The sequence below is a fragment of the Prosopis cineraria genome, unplaced genomic scaffold (genome assembly GCF_029017545.1).
Source record: "Prosopis cineraria cultivar Desert tree isolate PC_DT_omini unplaced genomic scaffold, ASM2901754v1 PC8, whole genome shotgun sequence".
NCBI lineage: Eukaryota > Viridiplantae > Streptophyta > Magnoliopsida > Fabales > Fabaceae > Prosopis > Prosopis cineraria.
Genome location: NW_026555339.1, coordinates 2,983,936 through 3,008,159, shown reverse-complemented (window position 1 = coordinate 3,008,159; position 24,224 = coordinate 2,983,936). Strand labels below are relative to the sequence as shown.

General features: G+C 32.6%; 4 protein-coding genes across 4 annotated transcripts; 2 read left to right on the top strand and 2 right to left on the bottom strand.

The window, feature by feature from the left end:
• Positions 1 to 3,506: 3,506 nt before the first annotated feature.
• LOC129317042 (senescence associated gene 20-like) lies at positions 3,507 to 4,240 on the bottom strand. The gene has a single exon (XM_054961358.1). It carries the CDS (start codon positions 4,194 to 4,196, stop codon positions 3,714 to 3,716), a length of 483 nt encoding a protein of 160 aa, XP_054817333.1. The 5' UTR covers positions 4,197 to 4,240; the 3' UTR covers positions 3,507 to 3,713.
• A 4,558-nt stretch (positions 4,241 to 8,798) lies between these two features.
• Positions 8,799 to 10,198, bottom strand: LOC129317066 (short-chain dehydrogenase reductase 2a-like). Its single transcript, XM_054961403.1, is given in 3 exon segments — positions 8,799 to 8,990; positions 8,992 to 9,739; positions 10,073 to 10,198. Coding segments are annotated over 3 exon segments (885 nt in total). The 5' UTR covers positions 10,141 to 10,198; the 3' UTR covers positions 8,799 to 8,921.
• A 2,469-nt stretch (positions 10,199 to 12,667) lies between these two features.
• On the top strand, positions 12,668 to 15,488 carry LOC129317068 (U2 small nuclear ribonucleoprotein B'' 2-like). The gene is given in 10 exon segments (XM_054961404.1): positions 12,668 to 12,827; positions 13,624 to 13,721; positions 13,723 to 13,773; positions 13,775 to 13,807; positions 14,198 to 14,213; positions 14,216 to 14,289; position 14,478; positions 14,639 to 14,721; positions 14,934 to 15,099; positions 15,102 to 15,488. Coding segments are annotated over 10 exon segments (702 nt in total). The 5' UTR covers positions 12,668 to 12,754; the 3' UTR covers positions 15,209 to 15,488.
• LOC129318331 (F-box/LRR-repeat protein 3-like) lies at positions 15,444 to 23,314 on the top strand. Its single transcript, XM_054963059.1, has 6 exons — positions 15,444 to 15,674; positions 21,941 to 22,033; positions 22,234 to 22,338; positions 22,434 to 22,821; positions 22,972 to 23,026; positions 23,164 to 23,314. The coding sequence occupies exons 1-6, from the start codon at positions 15,444 to 15,446 to the stop codon at positions 23,312 to 23,314; spliced, it is 1,023 nt and encodes a 340-aa protein (XP_054819034.1).
• The last annotated feature ends 910 nt before the right edge of the window (positions 23,315 to 24,224 follow it).

Sequence of the window (24,224 nt, the reverse complement as noted above, 5' to 3'; positions counted from 1 at the left end):
AGGTCCAACAAAATTATGGGACTCATAAAAAAATATGTATGAGATCTTTTTTTTTAAATGTAGGAGATTTGTTATTTGTTGCTTGTATGTTGCATATGTATTGGATAATTAATTGTATATAACATACAAATTTAAAAAATAAGTGTGGAACCCATAGTAAAAGATGCTTGTAAATATGAGACTCATAAAAAATAATATGTATGAGATCTTTTTTCTTGCGAATGTAGGATATTTATTATTTATTGCTTGTATTTTGTATATGTATCAGATAATTAATGACTAAATTATATTTTTAGTCATATAAATTTATATAAAGTTTTAATTTAGTTCTTTAATTTTGTAAAGTATTTTTTTTCCTCCCTTGGCCCTAATATCATCAATTTTAAATGATTATTTTTTATATTAATTATTATTATTATAAAAAAATTAAACTTAATATGTCAACATTTGAAAATATTTTATTAATATTTAAAAGTTTAGTATAAAAATTTATTAAGATAAAACTAATAGAAATAGAATTAAAAGACTAAAAAAATATGTTATAAAGTTATGAAACTGAAACAAAATATTGTATAAAGTTAAAGGATTAAATATATACTTTAACTAACAATTAATTATGTATAACATACAAATTTAAATAATAAATTATAAAATAAAATATTTCATTATTTAAATCAATCAAATTATTCCCATTCATTTTTATATGAGTAAATTTTAATTAATTCATATAGTTTAGAAAATTAATTAATCCTAATAATTATACCTAACATGAAAAAGTTTGGATTAAGATATACTTGTATCCTAGTTTAATGATATTGTCATCTAACGAAGAGTAATTAGGAAAATGTGTCATGAATACTTTTTGAAAATTATTTTTTTGCTTATAAAAAATAATAACAAACCATGTGAAAATTAAATTTTGCTTATATTTAAAAATTGAGGGAAATGTATAGTAAAATTTATTAATGGATTATATATGACATAACTATAGTGATTTTGTGAGATATATCATATTTAGATTCAATGACCAAAACAAATTCTATTACTTAATAAGTGTCACGTGCAGTATGATAACAATGATTTAATGTAATTGGACTGTTGTATGATATTTTATCATATAAAATATCTACTTTTTTATTATAAATGTGGTTGTAGATGTTAAATGTCAAATGTGTAATAAAAATGTAAATTAGGAACTTATAATAAAATAATAAATTTAATTTTTACAAGTTATAAAAATTCAAGTCTACGTCCATTGAAATTTAGGCCTACATGCATAAAATAAATTATAGAATAATTTTTAAAAAATAAATTCTTATATTTATGCATGAGATGTGTTTTTATTTTTTATCATGAACATTAAATTTTAAACTATAATAAGTTGGTGTTCATATATTTAATATCCGTGGGACAATGAATTTTTGAATAAAGTACGTTGTTATTTTTAAAAGGAAAATCTCAAACTTGCTTAATTATTAATTTATTTTCTCAAGTATAATTTTATTAATTTAATTCCTTATGTTTTCTCAAATTGTTACCTCAAGATTTTAGGTTTTAAAACAAAAATTGACCATTAAATTAATCTAATATATAAAGTACGTTGATAATCTAACAAATTACATATGATTAAATAAGAACAAATTTGCTTTCGAGTCAATTCTATTTTATCCTTGATTTATATGGCTATTGATTCAATAATTTTTATCTATATTAGCAAATTTTAACAATATATCACCTCTTCTTTTTGTTTTTTTTTTTTGATGTAAAATAAGAACATGGGAAATAATCCCTGCAGTAAGATTCTAAACTATTAGAAATAAAAACAGGTAGCATTGTGAAAAACACCATATCCATCATCTAGTTCAAAGCTTCCTTTGTCAGTAGATTGACGATTGTATTGGCCTCACAATTACACCACAATAGCACAATGTTCCAGTCTCTTATCATCATCCCTTTTTCAAACAATAAACTCGAAGGATTAAATTATTATTAAGAGAAATTTAAAATACTAAATTATAATTGAAGTAAATTTTATCATCCCTTTTTAAATATGCACTAGATAATAAATTATAAAGTAGAATGAGTTATAATTTATATTGAATGATAGTATTTTTTAATATATTGTTTGTTTGTTTACATTATAATTTCATTTTTAATTTTTAAATTTTAATAACAAAGTGTAAGGCCAATAAATTTTGTTTATAAAATGTTGTTTACGTTTTTAATATATACAAAATAAGTTTGAAAAGGTGAAAAATTATATAGTAAAAATTTGTGTGAATGCAAAAATTATATTCGAAAGAGCTATTTTAAATTATGTTAAACAATTCTCAAATTTAATTTAGTTAGATAATCATATAAAAAATATGTTATTTGTATTTTTTATATGCGCAAGTATAAGAAATTCTTAAATAAAGTAACTAGTTATTTATATTCACAAGTAATAACTTTTTAACGAGAATATGATTTTTAAATTTTAATCTATGTGGAGATCACATAAGCACATGATATCATATTTTAAAATAATTTGTGTAAGAATGAAACAAATTGTTATCTATTTTTAATTGCTAATAAGTATTCTCCTATTGAAAGCAATTCTATTTGAGGTACAATCGAACATTAAATGCAGACACCTCTCCCAATGAGAAATAATTTTTATTCTTCTTTTATTATATATAGCTAATACTAGCATAAAATAAGATGTTCATACAATTCAAAAGAAAAACATTCTAAAACAAGGCATGTGTTTTAATTTTTTTATTATTATATGTTTTATAATTTTAATTTACATGGATATAACAATTTATAGATTAAAATAAATTATTGTCTATATTTAATTATATATGAGATAACAAATTTTATGGAAAAAACAAGTTATTTTTTAATCAAATACGTTGGAGAAATAAAAACATATAGTTAATTTTTATTATTATAATTATTTTTCTATAACCACATATACAATTTTATTTCACACTTTCTATAAACCATTGTTTTTATAAAATTATCAAATTAATATTTACTCATAGTTTAACTTATGATTTGTTTGGATCAAAGACAATGATTGGGAGGTGGGATTTTAAATTTTGGCAACCCCAATTTTAAAAAATGGAGAATTGTAGTTATACAGTTTTTAATTGATTTTTTTATTTTACGTCCCTCAAATAAAATTTTATAACATATTTATTTATTTTTTAAAAAATCTTTTCTTTTTTATCTACTTTAAATAAAAAATGAGGATTAATATTCCCAAGCATCGCAAGCGGATAAAATCTAGCATCAAAGACGCTCCATTCGTTTCCAACATTTAAAAAAGTAGCTTTAAAACCAAGCAGGGGAAACTTTACCAGGTTTCGTTGCTTTCATTCCCATGCCTCCGCAGCTCCGCACTTATTCATTCACAAAACAACGTCCATTTTTCCAGATTATTTCGAAATTCAAACCTGTTGTCCTGTACAACTGGAATTTTGAATATAAGATTTGAATCTATGATTTTCCCGGGCCGAAGATAACTAAGGTTATAATCATCTAGTCTACAAAATAATATAAATACAATCAAAGGTCTTATGACAAGTCTGATGAAGCACAAATACACATGGCATCATCACGCATATATAAAAGATCGTTATTCCAGTTCGTTCTTTCTACTACTTCTTTTTTGTTTACGTGCCAGTGTACGTATTACAAGTTAAACGGCCATATAGAGTCTAGTTGGATCAGATAACAAGCACGAGATCGGGCAACGACCCGTTAACCCTAGCCCGATTCATGCTCTGCCAAAGGCGCGTCTCTTTCCCATTCCCTGAAACGCGAAGCACGACAGTAAGCAGAGTATTGAAGTACTCACGGAATTGAGCAATAATTCCATGCCCGAGTCCCCACACATGCACCCAGTACGCCCCCGCCCCTTCCCATCCTTCTACGATCACGCGCTCACCGACGGTCCTGATTCTCCTGGGTCTGAATTTGAACGCCGTGTGCGTTGACTCCCCGGTCAACATCTTCATCATGTAGTGGCAGTTAGGAAGCCCGTGATACCACCACTCCAAGTTCGGTCCTACCAGCTTCGTAACCTTCTCTCTGTCCCCGTGACGCAGTGCTTTATACAACATCTTCACTGTCTTTCTATTCTTGTTTTCTACCTCCGGCGCCACCGACGTGCTTCCGCATCCCCCCGGCGAGATCTCGTCGCAGGTCATGTATAATAACCCAAAGCCCAATCTAGTGTGAAGAGAGAATGACTGGGTTGTTTAGGTACATACATGTTGAAGAGTTTGATCTCTTTATATAGATTGGTGATAATTAATTAATAGCCTATTGTATTGCGGTTGATCATTAGAAAAAAAAAAGTATAGTTCAGAAATATACCAAAGGCGAGCGAAGCATGATTCTATCCTCAAATAAAGACAAAAACTTTGCCCAAGACCAGAATCTTCTGGTATATTTTAAACGAATAATGGAGCTGTGCGGTATATATTAATGGATCCGAAAGAATTATAGCCGCGTGTGCTGATTTGCTTGATTATATATTGGGGCAAAATGAAAGCAACCAACGGAGGTTTACAAGTGTCGAGTGATCTGGTTCCAATATTAAAATATGCACAAACTCTACTGATCGATTACAACAATATGAGCGCGAATCAACGTTAATTTATACCAGATGGATACATTATATCCATATAGATTCCTGATCTGCTTGGCTCACAGTTTTCTCCCTTGGATTAGTTGAATGTGTTACATATGCTGCTGTCAGATCAATTCAATTATGGCTGTCCTTGAAAGCAACACTGCTACGATATTTTGCATTAATTCGTGTTAAAAAAATGTGTCGTACAAGTAGTCCTTCAAGGTCACCAAGTCATCACGAATAAAAATCAAAACTGGTTGGAAGGGATGTCTCTGGAAAGCAACAGTGTAGCTAACTAAATAGTTTTATGACGACACAACGACGAGCTGTGCACAAACATTTATTGGGGACAGAGGAAAAGTAGATGGGAATATGATATGTATTTACCAGTTGATATTTTGTTGGGGGCGATGGGAGGAATTGTGGATGTAAAATAAACAAGGCCAAATAATGGCAATGGTGAAAGCAACTCTTCAGGGTCCTGCATAAAAAAAATCAGGTACGTAGATAGCTCTTGGCAATCTTGGATGGTTTGGCCGTTTGGGTGAATAAGGCAGCTATATAGGTAACCCTTAGAAAAGGGTGCAATGTGAAAACGTCGCTGGAAATGAAAACGAATATTCGCCTTTCAAAACCTTGGTGGTATGGTGGAATATTCGCCTATGCATGTGCTGGATGGAGAGCATGGGAGAGGAACTTCTCTAATTCTTTTCACTTCTTTCATCTCAACCATTCATATTATTTTTAATTTTAAAAAAATTATTTAATAAAATAATATGAATAGTTGAGATGAAAAAAGCAAAGAAAAATGAAGAGAGAAAAAAATGAAGCTAATATGAAAAATATGAGCTATTTGAAAGGCCATTGAGTATATATGCTACAAGGATCCAAGGTAATAAGCGTCATTATGAGTTAAATTAATTACTTTGAAAAGTTGGACCAGACGAACAAGCTTGGTCCAAATAAATCATGATCTATCGACAGACTTTTCTTGATAAAGATCAAAGAAAGAGGGGCTGAAGTCCATCCGTCAATTTGATTTTGACGAGGAGATGGGAAATTCGTATACATGCCTATTCTTATTTTTATTTTTTTTAGCAAACCATGCATATTCTTAGTTTTGCACTGGAATTCACTTATTTTACACCCAGGAACAACCCAAAAAAAAAAAAAGGAAAGCCGCTTTCATGACGCATTTTTTATTGTGTGTAATTAAAGGAAGATATTTAAGGAGATATGCACATGGTACGTATATTGATTAATTTTGATAAAGCGCACTTAAAACTACGGGATTAGGCCTTTAAAAAAAAAAAAAAGTTTGCTAGTGACTCCTATCTTGACAATGATCCATGAATTGACTATATGCAGAATCTGTAATTCAGAGTTTCTTATCATCAGAATATTTTATTTTTGTTATTTGGCAGCCCATATCAACATATCAATACATTATTAGTATACTACTCACTTTATTTAAAAATAAAAGACATTCTTAGTCAAATATTACAACTAAACAAAATAGTTAATCATCTTTAAAATCAATTAATACTATACTTTCATATTTACATTTATTTAATATAATATTTTATTATAAAATAAATATATAAAGTAATGTATTATTACGATGGGCACTTTTTGAAAAAAGTATAATAATGACAATTTGAAACACTAAAGCTATTTTATATTTTTCAACAACCAACTATTTAAAAAATATGTTATATTTTTAATAAAAGTAATATATTATTGATATATTGTACAAGATACGTAAAAAAATGCTATTTAAAAATCATAAATGATATCAACTTACTCAAGTGAACGTGAGACATGAATAATTATACAAGTATGTCTTATTTTCAAGGTACGTAAAACCGGACCGGTTATTGAACCGGTTATGGCACTGGGTCACAGGTTAGTGGTTCAATTAGGGTTGAACTGGGGGTTGAACCGGTGGCAAACCGGTCATGATTAAAATAATACAATTTAAATAAAAAGACATTAATTATAAAAATATTCAACTAAATTCAACTACTCAAAAGTCTAATAGTAATAAAATACAATATTTTAAATATCTATCATGATTCATTACACTTACAACTCTTCAATCTCAAAAGTCTAGAGAAGAGATGGAAATAGAGTTGGAGAAGAGTCAGAGACTGAACTGGAAAAGAGATGAAGATAGCAAAGACAGAGATAGAGCTGGAGAAGAGATGGAGATAGAGCTAGAGCCTGAAGAAGAGACGGAGACTAAGCTAGAGAAGAGACACTGATTAGGTTAGGGTGAGAGAGGAGAGACACAGATGAAAGGCCGAAATAAATGCTGTCTGAAAATCTGAATTGGACTTAGCGTGCTCTATCTCTAATTTTTTATTTTTTGACTTTAGTTTTACTTTTTTTTTGTTATCTTATTTCTAAATTCAGCACTCTGAAAAATAAAAAATGAAAAAAAAAATTCAAAAAAAATAATCCGGTTAACCCAGTCAACCCACTGAGTTATACTGGGTTGAACCCGGGTTAACCGGGTTACACCGATTTATTTCGTCACCGGTTTAGGAATAAACCCAGACCGGACAAGGGACCGGGTCACTGGTTTTCGGGTTGACCCGGCCGGTCCGGTCCGGGTTTCAATACCATGCTTATTTTATTTTTTTCCATAAAACACATGACATTCTGGGTGTGTTTCATAGAGAGCTAAAGAGACTTTAATGAGACATTTGCAACTTCATAGTGTGCACCAACAACTCTTGTAGAAAAATTAATCACTTTAAAATTGGAAATGAACAAATTCAATATAAAAAATTTGTAACTGTTTTTACAATAATAATGGCACTAAGAATAAAATTAAGTGAAGTTATACACACTAACAAATCTTATGAAAAAAATAACCACTTTAAATAGGCAATGAACAATTATAGTACATATAGAAAATTTATAACTCTTTTTAACATAATAACAATACTAAGAATAAAATAAAATGAAGCTATGCGCACAAATAATTCTAATAAAAAAATTAATCACTTTAAGATAAAAAATGAACAACTTTAGTGTGAAGAATTTAAAACTTTATTTATTATGATAACAACAGTTCAAATAAAAAGACAAGTGATGAAGCTCTGTACACCAACAACTTCTGCAAGAGAAGCATGGAAAATAAATAACTTTAGTATAAAAAATTTATAATTATTTTTATCATAATAATAATATTAAAAATAAAATCAAATGAAGATATGCACACAATTAACTCATATAGAAAAAATAATTACTTCATCATGGGCAATGAATAACTAAAGTATACGAACTTGCAACTCTTTTTACTATAATGACAACACTAAAAAAAATTAAGTAAAGTTACACGCACAAACAACTCTCATAGAAGAAGTAACCACAATCAATATGCAAAATAAACAACCTTAACATGAAAAATTTGTAAATATTTTTAACAGGCTTAAGCTACTTGGAATGATGAGATAATTTTAGTTTGTATTTTAATTTCATTTCATTACCCTTGGTCTGTAGTTAAATTTCAGACTTTAAGAGATTTTCTTTTTAATTATATTTGATCAATGGGTCTACACTGAAACTTTCCACACACACAAAAACATTTAAACTAAATTAAAAATATGATATTTAATTAAATTAAATTTATATTCAAAACTAAAACATCACTCTCTTCTTCGTTCATACACAAAGGTAATCCGTAATCGCCCTGTAGAGACACGCCAGAGTCTGCTTAGTGGCCACTCTCATCATTATCATTACCATGAATGTTCCGTATATTTGTGTCCGTGAGATCGTCCAGTTCTTAATATCCACGCAAATTGCGAAGAACGACGGTGACCTCAACAAAAAAAAAAAAAAAAGGATCTAATGAGTATCTTGAATTCAAATAATCATTTAATAAATGTCTCACATGATATGAGAATGACCATTGGATTGAACAACGATGAGATATTTTTTTTTTTGGCAGGAACGATGGGAGATTTTGTTATACGATAATTAGCAAACATCGATAATTCTTGGAGATGACAATATATATTAGGAGTATTCTAATTGTGAGGTTTGTTTTAATTTTTTTTTAAAAAATGGATCTTAATAATTTTTAAATGTTGATAAAATATGATTGTAAATTTGCAGTTGATATACTTATTGGCTAAATGTATTTAGTTCCATCAGAGTCCGTTTCTAATTAAAAATAAGAGATACCAAGCATGCAATATCTTAAACATTATAATAAATTAATAATATCGTTAACGACTCATCAATAACTGTCGATGACTTTCGACGTAACCATCAATGACCAGACTCAGAGTCCCACGCAGTTCTTAGAAGCGGTGAAGCCACCGTCCACCACAAGGTTATGACCACTAACATTATCTTGACTCGTCACTTGCTAAATAAAGAGCAGCCTCTGCAATGTCCATAGCTTTAAGCGCAGGACCCTTGAGATTAGCCATGGCCTTCACTATCTCCTCCAATTTCTCAACCTCTTCTTCACTGGGCACTCCCTTTGGCTCTGAATCATCCTCTCCTCTCCATCCATTAAGGAGCATGGAGGTCGCCACCCCAAAAGGAGATATACAGTTCACTCTTATCCCATACGTCCCCAGCTCACAAGCCGCGTTCTTGGTCAGCCCAACAATGGCATGTTTCGACGCAGTGTAAGCGTACGGTCCCATCCCACCCATGAACCCGGCTGTGCTCGACGTCGAAATTATGCACCCGCGCCGTGCCGGAACCATCACTCTCGCCGCGTGCTTCATCCCCAGTGCGGTGCCTTTCACGTTGACGCTCATGATGCGGTCGAATTCCTCTGGGTTGAATTCCATGATACTCATCCTGTTTCTTGACTGGCTTCCCAGAATTCCGGCGTTGTTGAATATTATGTCGAGGCGTCCGAAGGTGGAGACAGTGGTGTCCACGAGGCTTCTGACGTCTCCCTCTTTTCCGACATCGCAGTGCACGTAGGTGGCGGAAGGGGATAAAGAGGAGGCGAGTGCGGTGCCGAGTGCGTCCTCGACGTCGGCGATGACCACTCTAGCACCGTGTTTGACGAAGAGTCTCACCGTCGCTTCTCCGATTCCTCTGGCTCCACCTGTTATGATTGCGACTTGTCCCTCCAGCCTGTATAACAGAAACCCATATATCTATGAAACGATAAGCGTTTTTTTCTTAGAAGAAACTATCCATACAGCTATACAAGAGAAGATCAGGCCAGATACTAGGAGCATCTGGCTCCTTCGCTCTATTCGCACGCATGATCCATGTAGTGAGCCTGAAGAACTATATAGTTTGCATAGACATTAATCTCTCACTGAACATATATGTGATCGCAGAAACCGACCAATCTCATGTGATAATTCCTCTAACGACATTGAGGATAATGATAAACGGGTGATGTGTTACTGCGATTTTGAATTAACCATGGAGAGTAAGGTGAAATAGAGATAGCCAAACCTTTTTGGTACGAGGGAATCACCATTCTTTTCTGAAGAGCAGTTTTTGATGAGATTTTTCTCTGGCATGGGAGCAGCAGCGCAGATTTTGAGATGAAAGGGATTTAATTTAATTAGTAATAGTAATGGTGTGGATATGAAGAAGGCACAAGCTTATATGCAATAGCTCAGAGCCTAAACTACACATCCGCGCACACGTGGGCGCACACATGTAACTACAAAAAATAGAGTTAAAAACGTGATTCGTTGGAGCGGATTTCCTAATCCTTTGCGGAGGGGAATTCACGAGGGTGGTGTAGCTCAAAAGTCAAGTCTCCACTATTATACGAATCTCATTAAACATTAACCACTCGAAAGTAATCGTGCCAAATTAAAAGAACAGATCAGTACAAAAGGCTTCATCAGATTTTAATCCTAGACCACACTTTTCTTTTGTATTACTACATTTGCACACTTGCTTGAATTGTTCCTCATGCACTGTTCCTTTTATTTACAGCATAATTCCTTTTTTTTTTTCTTAATTAAAATTGGATATCATTACTAATAAAAGCAACTCACAGCGGAAACGCTAGTAACGGGAAAATAAAGAACAAAAGACAGTCAGTCCTTTATCAGCCACCATTCTGCTTAAAAAGATGGGTTGTTGATCAAGGAGAACAGAATTAGAATCGAAGTTGTGAGAGAACTTGGCAAGGAGGCGGGCATAATTAATCTCCTCCCTATACACACGTTTTGATACCACGTGCTGGTCCTGATGAAGCAAGGATCTTACTTCCTCAGCAATACGGATGGTGGACATCGAACCCTCCTAAAATTAGCCAGCGAAATTGCTTCTGTACAGTCCAAAGAAACACGCTTGCTTAAGTCCACGCAGCCAACAAACCCTCAGCCCATGTACAATAGTACTAATTAACTCAGCAATAGTTGGTGGAACGGAGTTGATTTTTCCACTGAAACCACATATCCACCTTCCCTGCTCTTCTCTCAATAGTCCGTCTCGCAGCCACTGCTTCCATTATTCCATTTCAAGCGTTGCCATGGCTTCATTTCTGTCATTACTCTTGCTCTTGTACCTAGTAAGTAGATCTTTGTCCACGCAAGCACTGAAGAAAGATGTAAGGCCGTTTTGGTTCTCCTGGGATTGATTTGAGCCGAAAGGCCTATTGTATATATGCTTTTATCAAAGTACCCTGCACTTTTCATTTTGACAATTATTTCATACGTTATATTAATATCATTTATCTCATATCATTATCAAAGTAAAGTCCAATTATTTTATACTTGACCGGTTTTTAAAATTTGCACTCATCTCAATATGTTGATATTCATTTGTTAAGGATTGAATTAGGCATGCTACATGCTTCCTATGTATGCTCTCTTTTAAGTGACGTTGCAATTTTTGAACCATTAGATCATTTTGATATTTCAATTTTTGTCGTCCGTTTTTTGACTGTATAATAACTTGCCTCTCGGTTGAGAAAATATCTTCATGCCATCTCATAAATGTGAAACGATCTGATTCTGAAGTATCTTCGCTTCTATTTTTTCTCCTGCCGAATCGAATGAAACTTTAAACAAAATGGGCAAATGCAAATCAAACGTGGTCCTAATAAGAACATGAACATTAAACACGTCTCTGTTTATTCTCGTGCCAAAGAGAATCTTAAATTAAACCCTGTGTATTTTGTGGCTAGTACCCAAAGCAAGCGAGAAAACGAAGCAAACAAATGGAGTTCACTCACCGGGGGCACGCAATAATTATGCTCTTGTTCTTTCTAATCCTTTTGTTAAAAAATAAATTTCTTAAAATGTCAATGAATTCTGACGCAAACATCACAAAAAAAAAAAATTGGACAAGTAAACAAACGCAACTTTTATTCCCTGCAATTTTAACGTGTTTTTGGTTTTTATAATTTTAACATGTTTTGCACAAGTCTTTATATTTTTTCATCGTTTTAAATTCTGTTAGTTTATTCTATTCACAATATCAGATTTTTTATTTTTGAATATATCCACAAGAATGTTAAGGTGGCATTAATAATGTCAAATATGTTGACATATCACTAACGCCTGAAGGGAGACAATGTCTGACACTGACAATGCCCTTTGGCGTCCAAGTAAGTAGCGGGGGTCAAGCATTTTTCCTCCAAATAATGTTCTAACAACGTCTGATTAAGTGGCGTCACTCCACGTATTGCCTTTGTCGCTTAAGATTTGGACTTTTTTTCCCCTTCTATGTTAACAATATTAGTGATTAGTCAAACAAATTCAATTATGTTAATGCTACATTATTGTCCTTCTGACCATATTTAAAAATAAATAGACTAACATTGCATACAGAATTAATTAGAGGAACATGAAATAATAAAAAAAACTACAATAACTTATACCAAGTCACAATGAAATTGTAGGGTTAAGAGTTGTGTTTTATTTAAAAAAAAAATCTATTGTATGTCTATTCATTATGATCATCTTTCACATTTGGGCCAATTCTCCTTGTTTTGAACGCCTCAAGGCATGAGGCTTGCGAAGAAAGAGTAGGCCTAAAATTGAAGCCCAGAAAGTTTGGACGTAAAATTCTAGGGCTCTATTCGATCCAAAATTGAATACCGTCGTATGTGAGCTTGTCGCAGAACTGAGCTTTTTGCCTTGCCCTCATTTCCTCGTTCGAACCGCGGAGATCATGCTTTCAGGGGACATACCTCCTAACCAGACTATATATGTTAAGAATCTCAATGAGAAGGTCAAGAAAGAAGGTTAACTTCCTCACTTTCGTTACTATTAGAATGATTACTGTTTTGATTTTCATGTATTCCGCTATTGTGAATTGTCGCGACTCAAATCTTGTTGGGTCGGATGACTTCTCTATCTTCTTTTGTTTTTCAAATTCTCTTAAAATGAATATCAAGTTCCGAAATAAACCACCCGAAACTACTTGCTGGTTTTTTAAAACTGGACTGAGTCATAAACTCTGGCGTTTGAATTTATAATTTCCTTGCATCGCGAATGAGACGACCGTGGCACTGCTGGTAAAGCACTAATTATGGAAACGTGTTTCAAATATTTACTGTCTTGTGGCCAATGTCCAAGTATGAGGTTTTATTTTGCTTTTAGAATAGTGGACCGGTCTCGTTAAGTTTGTTTGTCTATGGATGATGCTTGGGTTCCATGGTTTAAAAGATGCAATTCGCATGTTTATAACAACTTGTTGGCACTGACAGGTGATTGAAGCACGAACTTATTAGTGGATAATATTTCTATCTCGTGGTGTAATCTCACAGCTTGTAGTCTGGGGTAAACATAAAATGGTCTGGTTGTGTAACAATCTGGAAACATATAATGTGTGACGTCATGAATGGAATCTGATAAGTTGTGTGCCCACTGCCAAAGCCACAGGTCTTGCCTGACAAGTGCCCATGGTTTGTGCTTGAGATATTGACAATATATAGGATGTTCTCTGCTTCTGTTAATTTGTCATGTTAATATTTATGTTTTACTGTGAACCTATGATGGACTTTAGTAATAAATTCTGTTTTGGTATGGAAATAGCAGAGTTAAAGAGATCATTGTATTGCTTATTCTCACAATATGGAAGGATTTTGGATGTTGTTGCTTTAAAGACACCCAAGCTTCGGGACAAGCTCAAGCTTGGGTTGGGTTTGTTTTAGTGAAGTTACAGCTGCCAGTAATGCAGTGCGACAAAATGCAGAACTTCCCATTTTATGACAAGCCAATGGTAATCAATATTTGTCTCATGAGCACTTTATTTGCATTTGCATTCAGCCTTTTATATATATATATATCTTTAGCTTTTATAAGTGCTTGGTCAGGTTATCTTACTCTATCGTTCCAACTACTGTAGGTTTATGTATCTGTCTATTGTGTATCATTTTTATGCAAAAAAATAAAAAAAAAGCATGCATATGAAAACTATTACTTGTTTTGTCTGTCTGGTTTTTGGTCTAAACATCTACCAGGCCTTATGTTCCTATCCAAGAATAGGAAAGATTTGGATGATATACCGTCTGTTTCTTCTCCTTTTCTAACATGTTTCCATGTTATTGTGAGTTCTTTAATTTTTCTACCAGTAAATATTTAAGTATAGTATTTTTTTTGTTTTATGCAGCGAATCCAATATGCCAAAACAAGTCAGATTGCATTGCTAAAGAAGAGGGAAGTTATGTTCCAAGGGAAAAGAAGAAAAACAAGAGGAAAAAGGTGAGCAGTAGCATATTTTTGCTTTCTTTCAAGTCTGAACCTCCTTGTTTTTTGATTGCATAGGCATAGTGTACTTCATGTTATCAATTAGCATTATTGATTAGTAATTAATTATCAAAAAGTGGCAAGCCATCTTACACAGCTGGATCGTAGAATTTATGCATTGCAAGCAACACACAGTAAATCAGGGTTAATACTCTGTCCATGCTTTTTGGAAATGAACTTTGACATCTGTGTTATGCATAATTGAAAAGTTCGTTACTTGCCTTTTACCATCTTTATCTGATCTTCTACAAAAGGCTCAAAGTTAATTACTTGTTATTTGAATTACATGACATTCCATGTTCAGCTGAAAGAAAGCGACGCGCCGAAGAAGCTCAGCAATCTTCTGTGCCTAATGGTACGCATGGTGCAAGTAATGGTGGCCCAACGGTATGTTTCTTACCGTATACCAACCTCCGGTGCTCGCCCTCCTCCCCTCCCCCACACCCCTTTCTCTCTTTTAATATAAATATTTGTTGTTAGTATTTATTTGGTGAATCTCCTTTATTCTTCATTCTTCTGACAAACTTTGAGTCTTGGAGTAATCTGACATGATCGGAATATAACTTGTGAACTAAAATGTATCTGCTTTTTATTTGCAGTCTGCCTTCCGCCATGGATCAGGTGCTCAAGAAGCAGCTGCTCCAAACAATATTTTGTTTATAGAGAATTTGCCTCACGAGACAACCAGCAGGATGCTTGAAATGCTCTTCCAACAATACCCTGGTTTTAAAGAGGTGCGTCTGATTGAGGCAAAGCCAGGTATTGCATTGTAGACTTTGAAGATGAGGTACAGTCCTCCATGGCCATGCAGGCACTTCAAGGCTTCAAAATCACTCCTCAGAAACCCATGGTCATAAATTTTGCTAAAAAGTAGATCATTTTTCAGCTGCTAGTTGTATTTTTCCATCACTTGCCTGTGTGCAAAGGAGCACTTTCTAGTACTTTTGGATACTCTACTCAATATAGATAATTAAGAAAGTAGCTGCAGTAGCGGTAGGTTACGGGAAAGTAAGAAAGCTGCAGGTGGGGCTATGTGTAATTTGAGGATTCGACAAAACTGGCTGGTAGATTGAGAATTTAGATAGTGCTGGTGTAATGTCTGTGCGCGTATGTGTATTCAGAAATTTCATTTACACAATTTCATGTTTGCCTTATCGGTGAGGTTTCAGGAGTCGAATGTTTTCCAATTTGCCGGGTTTTCCCAAAACGGTTTATTTCCCGTACGATTGTTATCAATTCACATGCCAAGATGCTTTAAGCATGAGGGTGGGAATGTGAAGAGATTGAGAGCTCAAACACCAGTAGATGACTCCGAAATGCAGGAGTATGATAAAGAAGTGGTCCTACGAGAGATGATTATTTATTTTCAATTAAATTAAGACATTAAATTTTTTTATAATTTATTCATTCTATAACAAACTTTTGTTAATGATATTATTAGTATATTAAAATTTTCTTACTTTAATTTGATTGAATAAAAATTTATTAAATATATTATTTTATTTGTTGGGTCTAGAATAAGATAAGATAGGAGGAGAAAAAAAATGAAAAGAAAAAAAAAGTATTAAAGAATAATGATAATAGATAAATATCAAAAAAGTAGTAGTGGTAGTAATAATAATAATAAAGAAAAATTAATCTTTTAGTCCTTTAATTTTTAATTCACTTGTAATTCAGTCCTTTAACTATGATTCGCTGTGACTCAATCTTTCAATTATGACTCAGTCTCTCAACTTTTGAATCACTTATAAATTAGTTTTTAAACTTTAGTTAATTTTTTTTCATGTTAGCTTATCTCTCACATCAATGAGCAAGGAAAAAATATTTTAAAATAATATATGAGTATTTTTTTATCCCTCTTATTTGATAAGAAATTTTTTTAAAAAAATTAGAAAATAAGGACTAAGTTATAGGTGAATCAAAGTTGTTGAATGATTGAGTCCCAGCGAGTCATAGTTAAGGGACTGAGTTACAGATGAGTTAAAAGTTGAAGAATTATAAGATTAATGTTCCCTATTAATGATGATGATGATGATGATGATGATTTATAAAGAAAAAGGAGATGGAGAATTTAAAAAGTTAAAAAGTATTTTAAGGTTAAAAAGTAATGATTGATATAATTTAGAGTTCTTTTGAAGAAACTTTAAGGGATTCTAAGATTAAAAATATGTGAAATAAAATGAGTAAAATTTAACAAGAGTAGTTGTAAAGTTAAATATAATTTCTACAAGTATTTTGAATAACTAAAGAATAATAAATGATTAAATATACATTTTATGCAGCTCTAATTCATTGAATTATGTAGAGGTAATCCCACTATAGGAGTTTTTTAAGGGACTCCTTTTGGTTTGACGTTTGAGTTCGTAGGTAGCTATTTTTATAATAGTTATAATGAATTAAACCTTATATGAACATGTCTATTATAACGTATTTGTGAAAACTCAATCTAATGATGATAAAAGGAACTTGGAACCTTAAATAAATTGCTGCTTAGTACAATCATCTAGAATCATTACTTGACTGGAATTATAAGGAATTTAGGACTGGATATGCGATACTAATTGCGACATAAGATGGCTGTGATTGATTGGCATGTGCTAACTCTTGATGGTGATATTGGATTTTGTTTATAATGGCATGCCTAACTACTATGTCATATGCATATATTGGAATACACTATCACAGGGTGATTGTAAGTTAGAGTCGGTAATTTGGGCGAGCGGGCCAGGTTTATTCGGATCGGTCTCAATTCGGGCTAGGCTTAAAGAATCCTACTCTTTTTAAAAAGCCCATATAGTAAAGCCTGACCTTAACACCTTTGAGCTTTGGGCTTATTCGAGCCAGCCCGAATACCCAAAACTTTTTTAAAAATATTTTTTATTTATTATTTTAATTTTAATTTTTTTAAATAATTTTTATTATATTAAAAAATTATTTTTTTTTAAAAGGAATAAAAAAATAATAACTTATTAACTTTTTAGTTAAGTACTTAAGTAGCTCCATTACTATTTTGTTATATTATGTGTAATTTATTCATGAATATTCTTTTACTTGTAAAATGTAAAATGATGTCTTATTTATTTAAATATTTTCCTTTCATGGTTATATAAAAATATTTATATATTTTAATTGAATCATATTATTTTAATTATGATCAAGTTAATCTCAATTCAACTACAGTTAGACCACCAATTTAAAATTATTGTTCTAATTAATTCAAAATTTTTAATAACTATTAGATAAACTGTGCTTTTTGTTTTTAAAATATGAGAGAAATAGCCATCATTATATTATATAAAATAAAATTATTTAATTATAGGCAAAATACTATTTATTTAAATTTTTTCTTTAACCTTTTATATTGTTTAAGTCCTATATATAAAGGATATTTATTTTAATTTATTCTTAATTTTAACTAAGTCTGACGTGAATGATAATCAAATAATTATCTAAAAATATTAGTTTACTTATTATGTTTATTTAATAGTAGAGCCAGAATTTGTACATGCCCAAATTTTTTTTAAAAATTATTTTTAATTTAAAATTAATTATCTTATTTTATAAAAATATAAAATATAATTTTTGGACAAGAAAATGGTGTATATGACTCAATTTTCTAAAAAAAAGATTGAGTCTTAAAGTATAAAAATTAATATTAAAAATATTTTAATTATTATTTTGAGATATTTTAGTTGATTGAAAATTATAAAACTAGGAAAATATAATATTTTTATTTTTTTAAAAATAATTATAGTAATACACTCAAATATATGGTATTTTAAATAAAATGATATAAAAATTAAAAAATAATTTATATTTATTATATTATATATATTATTAAAAATGTATTTTTTCTATTCGGGTATTCGGGACAAGTCCAAACCCGATCGGGCTTGGCCCGAATAGGCCGACCAATAAAAAATATTATTTTATTTGACCTCAGGCTTAAATTTTTAGGCGGGTTCAGGTTGGCCCGTCGGGTTTGCCCAAATTACCGGCTCTATTGTAAGTGATAGGTTAAATTGAGGAAATAAAGTTGAATCATAATCATGCACTCATCCTTACGTGCATGCATCAGGAGGCTTTGAGTTGTATATGATTTACCCCAAGCCCTTCGGCTAAGGTCGGGTCAAGCTTGGTACTATTTGGGCATCCCTTATAGTTGAAAGGGAGAGGTTAAGGCTTGATGTGGAGCAATGGGGCTTTTGGCTGGACATCATCTCATATCACCTGAAATCTTAGAAATAATAAGGAAGAGATGAGGAAGGGAATAGAGGATAATAATAAATCTTTTAACTAACTACTTGTTTCATGAGTTTTTATAATTACTTATTAATGAAATATGATCATGTTATGATTGTTGTTAATAGTTTTAGTTATGTGAACTATGAGATTATGCTTAAATATATTATAGTATGCTTGCACAACTTTGATAGTGAATATGCTAGATTCATCCTTTTCAAGCATGTCAAATTGTATTAATTATAGATTAAAAGGGTAGTGATTTCTTTTGTTTTGCAACATGAGAATCATGTGAAGTGTTTATTTATTAAAATTCACAAGATCGAGTTACCTAACAGCTATGGATACACCGTAACTTTGAAAGGTTATTGAGACTTTGTTTCACCCTTTTTTTATTTTAAATGTTACAGGAACAATGAGTAGAGCCTTAGCTAAGGAACAAATGTAGAGATTTACAACTCTATGAGGAGCATGGCCTAGAGATGGGTCTTGTTTCCATACTTAGGATTCATTTTAATTTATTTTAATTTGACTTTATTGAATTATGAGATTTATTATGAATCATATGTTCTTTTAGCCTCTGGGCCCTAGAGTGAGAGGATTTGACCAGAGGTATGGTTGAATATTTTTCATTTATTTCTTTTTTATTCATCTATTTGACATTTTGTGATCATATAATTGTGGAATATGCTTTGAAGTGATGAACTCTATGACTGATTGTTAGCATGATTAGAGTGGGCAGAGCCTACACTAGGTTGTTGTGATTATTTTTCTTATATCATTGTGTGCTAGATTGTGTGTTGGAAAATTTGCATGCTCCCATATGTTTGAGGTCTATATATTGGTATTAGTTCTTTTCTTTCCTATTATGGTAGATTGAACGAGGGGAGATTCACTCTTTCTTTCCCACTATAGCAAATGTGGACTTGATTGTTAAATATTTGAAAATAATATTTTTAACCTTTTCTACTATGATATCCAATTATTATGTGAAAATATTTTTCTGCCATAATAAGAGCTCCTATTAATTAAGTTGGCTTGCCTAAAATATTATGATAGAGTTAAGGGCAATCATTTTTCTACTATGATAGGCTATAATATCTTTTTTTTTTTAAATCATGGTAGATAAAGTCTTTTATTATCATGATAGGAGATGATTAATTGTTGTCATATGATATGAGTTATGGTGTTTCAACCCATGTAATGATGAGTTGAACATTAACACCCAATTTAAGATTAAACAAGCAAACTCATTTAACTAACTAAAAAAAAGAAATAATAAAATTATACCTATCTATTTCGGGTTCGGTTCATTAAGCTCAACCTACCAAATTAACAAGTTAAATAAGCCAACTCCAATTGGAAACTTGCGTTCACACCCATGAAAAAGAGCGTGTGATATGTTACGGCTTTAGCCCACTCAGCTGATTCTGTACTCACCTTTCTCATTCCCTCACCCTGCTCACCTACTGCGCCTATGAGAGTATGGATTGTCACTTAGAGGATCATGATTCCATGGACACTGGAGAATGATACATAATTCCCTCTTCGTCTCCTTTCATTAAGTCTTTACTTGAAGAACACACAAAAAGTACTCTGCTTTCTCTTACTGGTTGACTATGAATTTTCAACATGCCGCTCTGTTATTTTTTCATATTGGATCCTCTTTAATATTCATCTTCGCTCAACAAAATCTTACAAATTCTTCTGAAAAAAGCTGAGCAAGAACATGGAACAACCACACACAAACACTACAATTTCTTCAATCTCCGAACAGAGGAGATCATTTTGATTATCCTCGACCTTCTCCACGATGACCTATTAGCCACAAAGTCATTTTTTCAGGCCTACAAATCCTTCTACTTCTCTCGAGTTTGCCTACCGTAAATTCATCAAACCATGTTCTTTTAGAGTTTCTTCCCAACACCTTCCGCCGTTACCCATCCATATCACAAATCGATTTCTCTCTCTGTCCTCGCGTGGAAGATGACACACTGAACTCAATCTCCTTGCTTAGAGTTTGTCCTTATGATTAATTGATCTTTCTGGGTCTAAATGGTTCACCTAGAAGGGGCTATCGAATTTGGCTACAAATTGCTTGTGTTTGTTGGATATTAATTTGTCGAATCAGACGGACCTCATGAACTCTTCTCTCAAGGCAATAAGGGAGGCCAATAAATTTAAAGAAATTGTGGTTGTCGAGGTGTAAAATTAATAATGGATAAGGGGGTTGGTTGTTTGGCAGTTAATTGCATAAAATTGAAGTCAATTTGATTAAGGCGGTGTGGGCTCGTCACTGATTATGGGGTTGATTTAATTGCTATAAAATGTAAGGAGATTTGGAGTTTAGATCTCTCTTACTTGCCGGTATCCATCTTTTACTCTGTTTCTCTTTAAGCCTTCGTGGAGTAGCAAGTGAGTGTAAATTAATAATGGATAAGGGGGTTGGTTGTTTGGCAGTTAATTGCATAAAATTGAAGTCAATTTGATTAAGGCGGTGTCATGAACTCTTCTCTCAAGGCAATAAGGGAGGCCAATAATTTAAAGAAATTGTGGTTGTCGAGGTGTAAATTCATAATGGATAAGGGGGTTGGTTGTTTGGCAGTTAATTGCATAAAATTAAAATTGAAGTCAATTTGATTAAGGCGGTGTTGGCTCGTCACTGATTATGGGGTTGATTTAATTGCTATAAAATGTAAGGAGATTTGGAGTTTAGATCTCTCTTACTTGCCGGTATCCATCTTTTACTCTGTTTCTCTTTAAGCCTTCGTGGAGTAGCAAGTGACCTGACTATGCATTTGCATTCATGACTGATTGGCTCAAATGGATTTCACTTGAATGTTAATAGTATAGCTTGACCTAGAAGTTTCCAACTCAGCATATTTTTATTATTTTGTGGGATGCTATAAATTTTCGATATGACCCTAGCAACTGTTAATATAAACTTAGTTGCTCAGGTGTCAGGTTTAGGTAGTGTAGAGTATAGACATTTTGCAACACTGATCAAATTAGTTACTTTAGCATTCGGCATCTTGGACTATAATTTAGTAGAAAAGAGCTTGATATGCTTACTCAGTTATAACTTTGGCTGTTGTAAGAACATGCTATCTTGATGACAAGTACTGGGTCAAAAGGCTGCAACGCTGTACAATCAAATATCATTATTTGTCAAAAGCCTGCGAGTAGTTTAGCGGTGAAAGATTTTGTGTTCCACTTGCTTTTTGGATGAAACAACTAATCATTCGGCCATCTTTCTTGCTTATGACAAAGCATATATGTGTGCAGTTTTTCCTTGCTTTCTTCTTCTTATAAACAACATATACATTTTACAACTTAGTCAACGTTCATTTGGCTGATGCTGCAGATCACAGAAAAATGTCTTGCTTCTATCTTCCAACTTGAACACCTAGAGGATTTAGTTCTGGAGCACTGCCTTGGCATTGATGATGATGGCCTTGTATCCCTTTAAAAAGTTGCCAATCACTGAAGGTACTTTTTTAATTGCCATTAGACTTGGGCAAATTAAAGTTCCCTATGCTATTAGATGCCCCAAGAAACACGACTTGGTGCTAAGTTGTAAAAAAAAGTCCACTTTTCAAAAGAGCCTAAAACTTGTGCAAGACAAAGTCCTTTAATGTTTCTATTTTTTATCTACAGGTGCTTAACTTGTCAAACTGTCAGAATATCAGTCACATTGGCTTATCTGCTCTAACAAAGGGTGTTCAAAACTTGGAAAAGATTATACTATCATACAGCCTCTCTGTGAGCATCTTGGTCCAATAATTATACCTCTCATAATTAATTTAATGTACTTTCCCTTGTGCCATGTTTAATAAACTAAATCTTTCATTTTTCAGTTCACTACTAATCATGCAAAATGTCTCGATGATTCTCCTAGGCTACAATCGGTTAACTTAGATGGTAGTCTTGTTAGATGTTCTGGGATAATGGCCTTTAGTAATTGGCATTCCTCACTCAAAGAACCGAGCTTAAGCAAATACAGATTAGTAACAGAAGAGCGCCTCTCTTTTACTGTGCAAACATACAAAGAACTAAGGATGCTGAACATAACATGTTGTCGCAATATAACTTATACATCAATGGACAGCATAACAAGTTCATGCCTGATGCTTACTTCCCTTGGGATGGAGTCTTGTACCCTCTCCAGAGATGCATTTTTGTTGATTGGAAGGTGCCAGTTCCTGAAGGAAATTAATGTCAGAGATACTGACATTGATGATGAAGGTTTCATTTGACCTTGAATTTACTGACTTTTGTATATTTCATTGAGTAATGATTTATGATGCTTGATTTGTGTAGGACTTGAGTCGATTACAAGATGTTCCAAACTATCTTTTTAAAGATTAGGGATATGTTTGAATGTAACTGATAAAGGACTTGGCTATATTGGAAGCAGCCGCTTAAAGCTTACTTCGCTTGATCTATACAGGTTTCTTAGTGCTCAACTTTAAAAGACATATTATCCCTTTTGAAATGTTGATCAGGGGTGTTTTTCCTGCATTTTTGTTTCACCTCATAAGGAAAACTTTAACTAAAAATTTAATTCTGTTTTGTTTACTTTCACAGGTTCTCAGAATTAATTGATGTGGCCATTACTGCAATTGCTGATGGTTGTCATTCACTTGAAGTCATTAACACTGCTTACAACCCCAATGTGACTGATAATTCATTTCTATCTTTGTCAAAGTGCTTGAAGCTTAGAATACTTGAAATTTGAGGATGCCCTTACATCTCATCCAGGGGACTCTCAACCATTCCTGTTAGATGCAGGCAACTGGCTTTTCTTGACATCGAAAGGTGTAGTAATGTTGATGATGAAAGGATGATTCATCTTACTCAACATTGCCAAAACCTTATTCAGGCAAGTTCCTTCTCCCTTAGTTGTCTTGTCTAAATTTATCAAGTATCACATCAACTCAAGTTTAAGTTGTAAATTTAACGTTAGTGAATAGTTTTATTATAATCTTCAAACAATATCCCTTTCATAAAAGTTTATTTGGTTTTAAATGTGGACAAAATAAAGGCCTACTTGCTTCATTTAATTTTAAAAAGGGCAAGAGTGAGTGGCTGATTTTGAATCCTCAGCCACTTAAATAAAGGCTTTGGTAGGACACTTGATGTTGTGATCTTTTACAAACACAACTATATTTAGAATTAAGTAGCACTCATTAATTTTCTTGTGTTGCAGATAAAATTGTCACACTGCTCAGTGACTGATATGGGGCTTTTAGCTCTCGCTAGCATGAGCTGCTTGAATTACATATCCATTTATCACTTAGAGAGGTTAACTTCAAATGCCCTAGCAGCTTTTCTTATAACATGTCAAAGTCTAATTAGAGTGAAGCTGGACACATCCTTTAAGTTACTACTACCTGAACATGTTCAAGAGTATATGAAAGTTTGGGGTTGTGTGCTTGTTTGGAGAAATAAAGAATCTCAAGCTTTAAGGTATTAACTCACTCATATTCATGTTTACAGGAATATTTTTTTGGGTTAGAGATATAACATTCCATTTATTATTCAAGCGGTCACTAGTTGAAAGCTACAAACGTATTAACAGGTGGGAATAGGTCCAAAAGGATAGGGCAGGATGTTGAGAGGAGTTTTGAAACTCCATAAGGTAAATA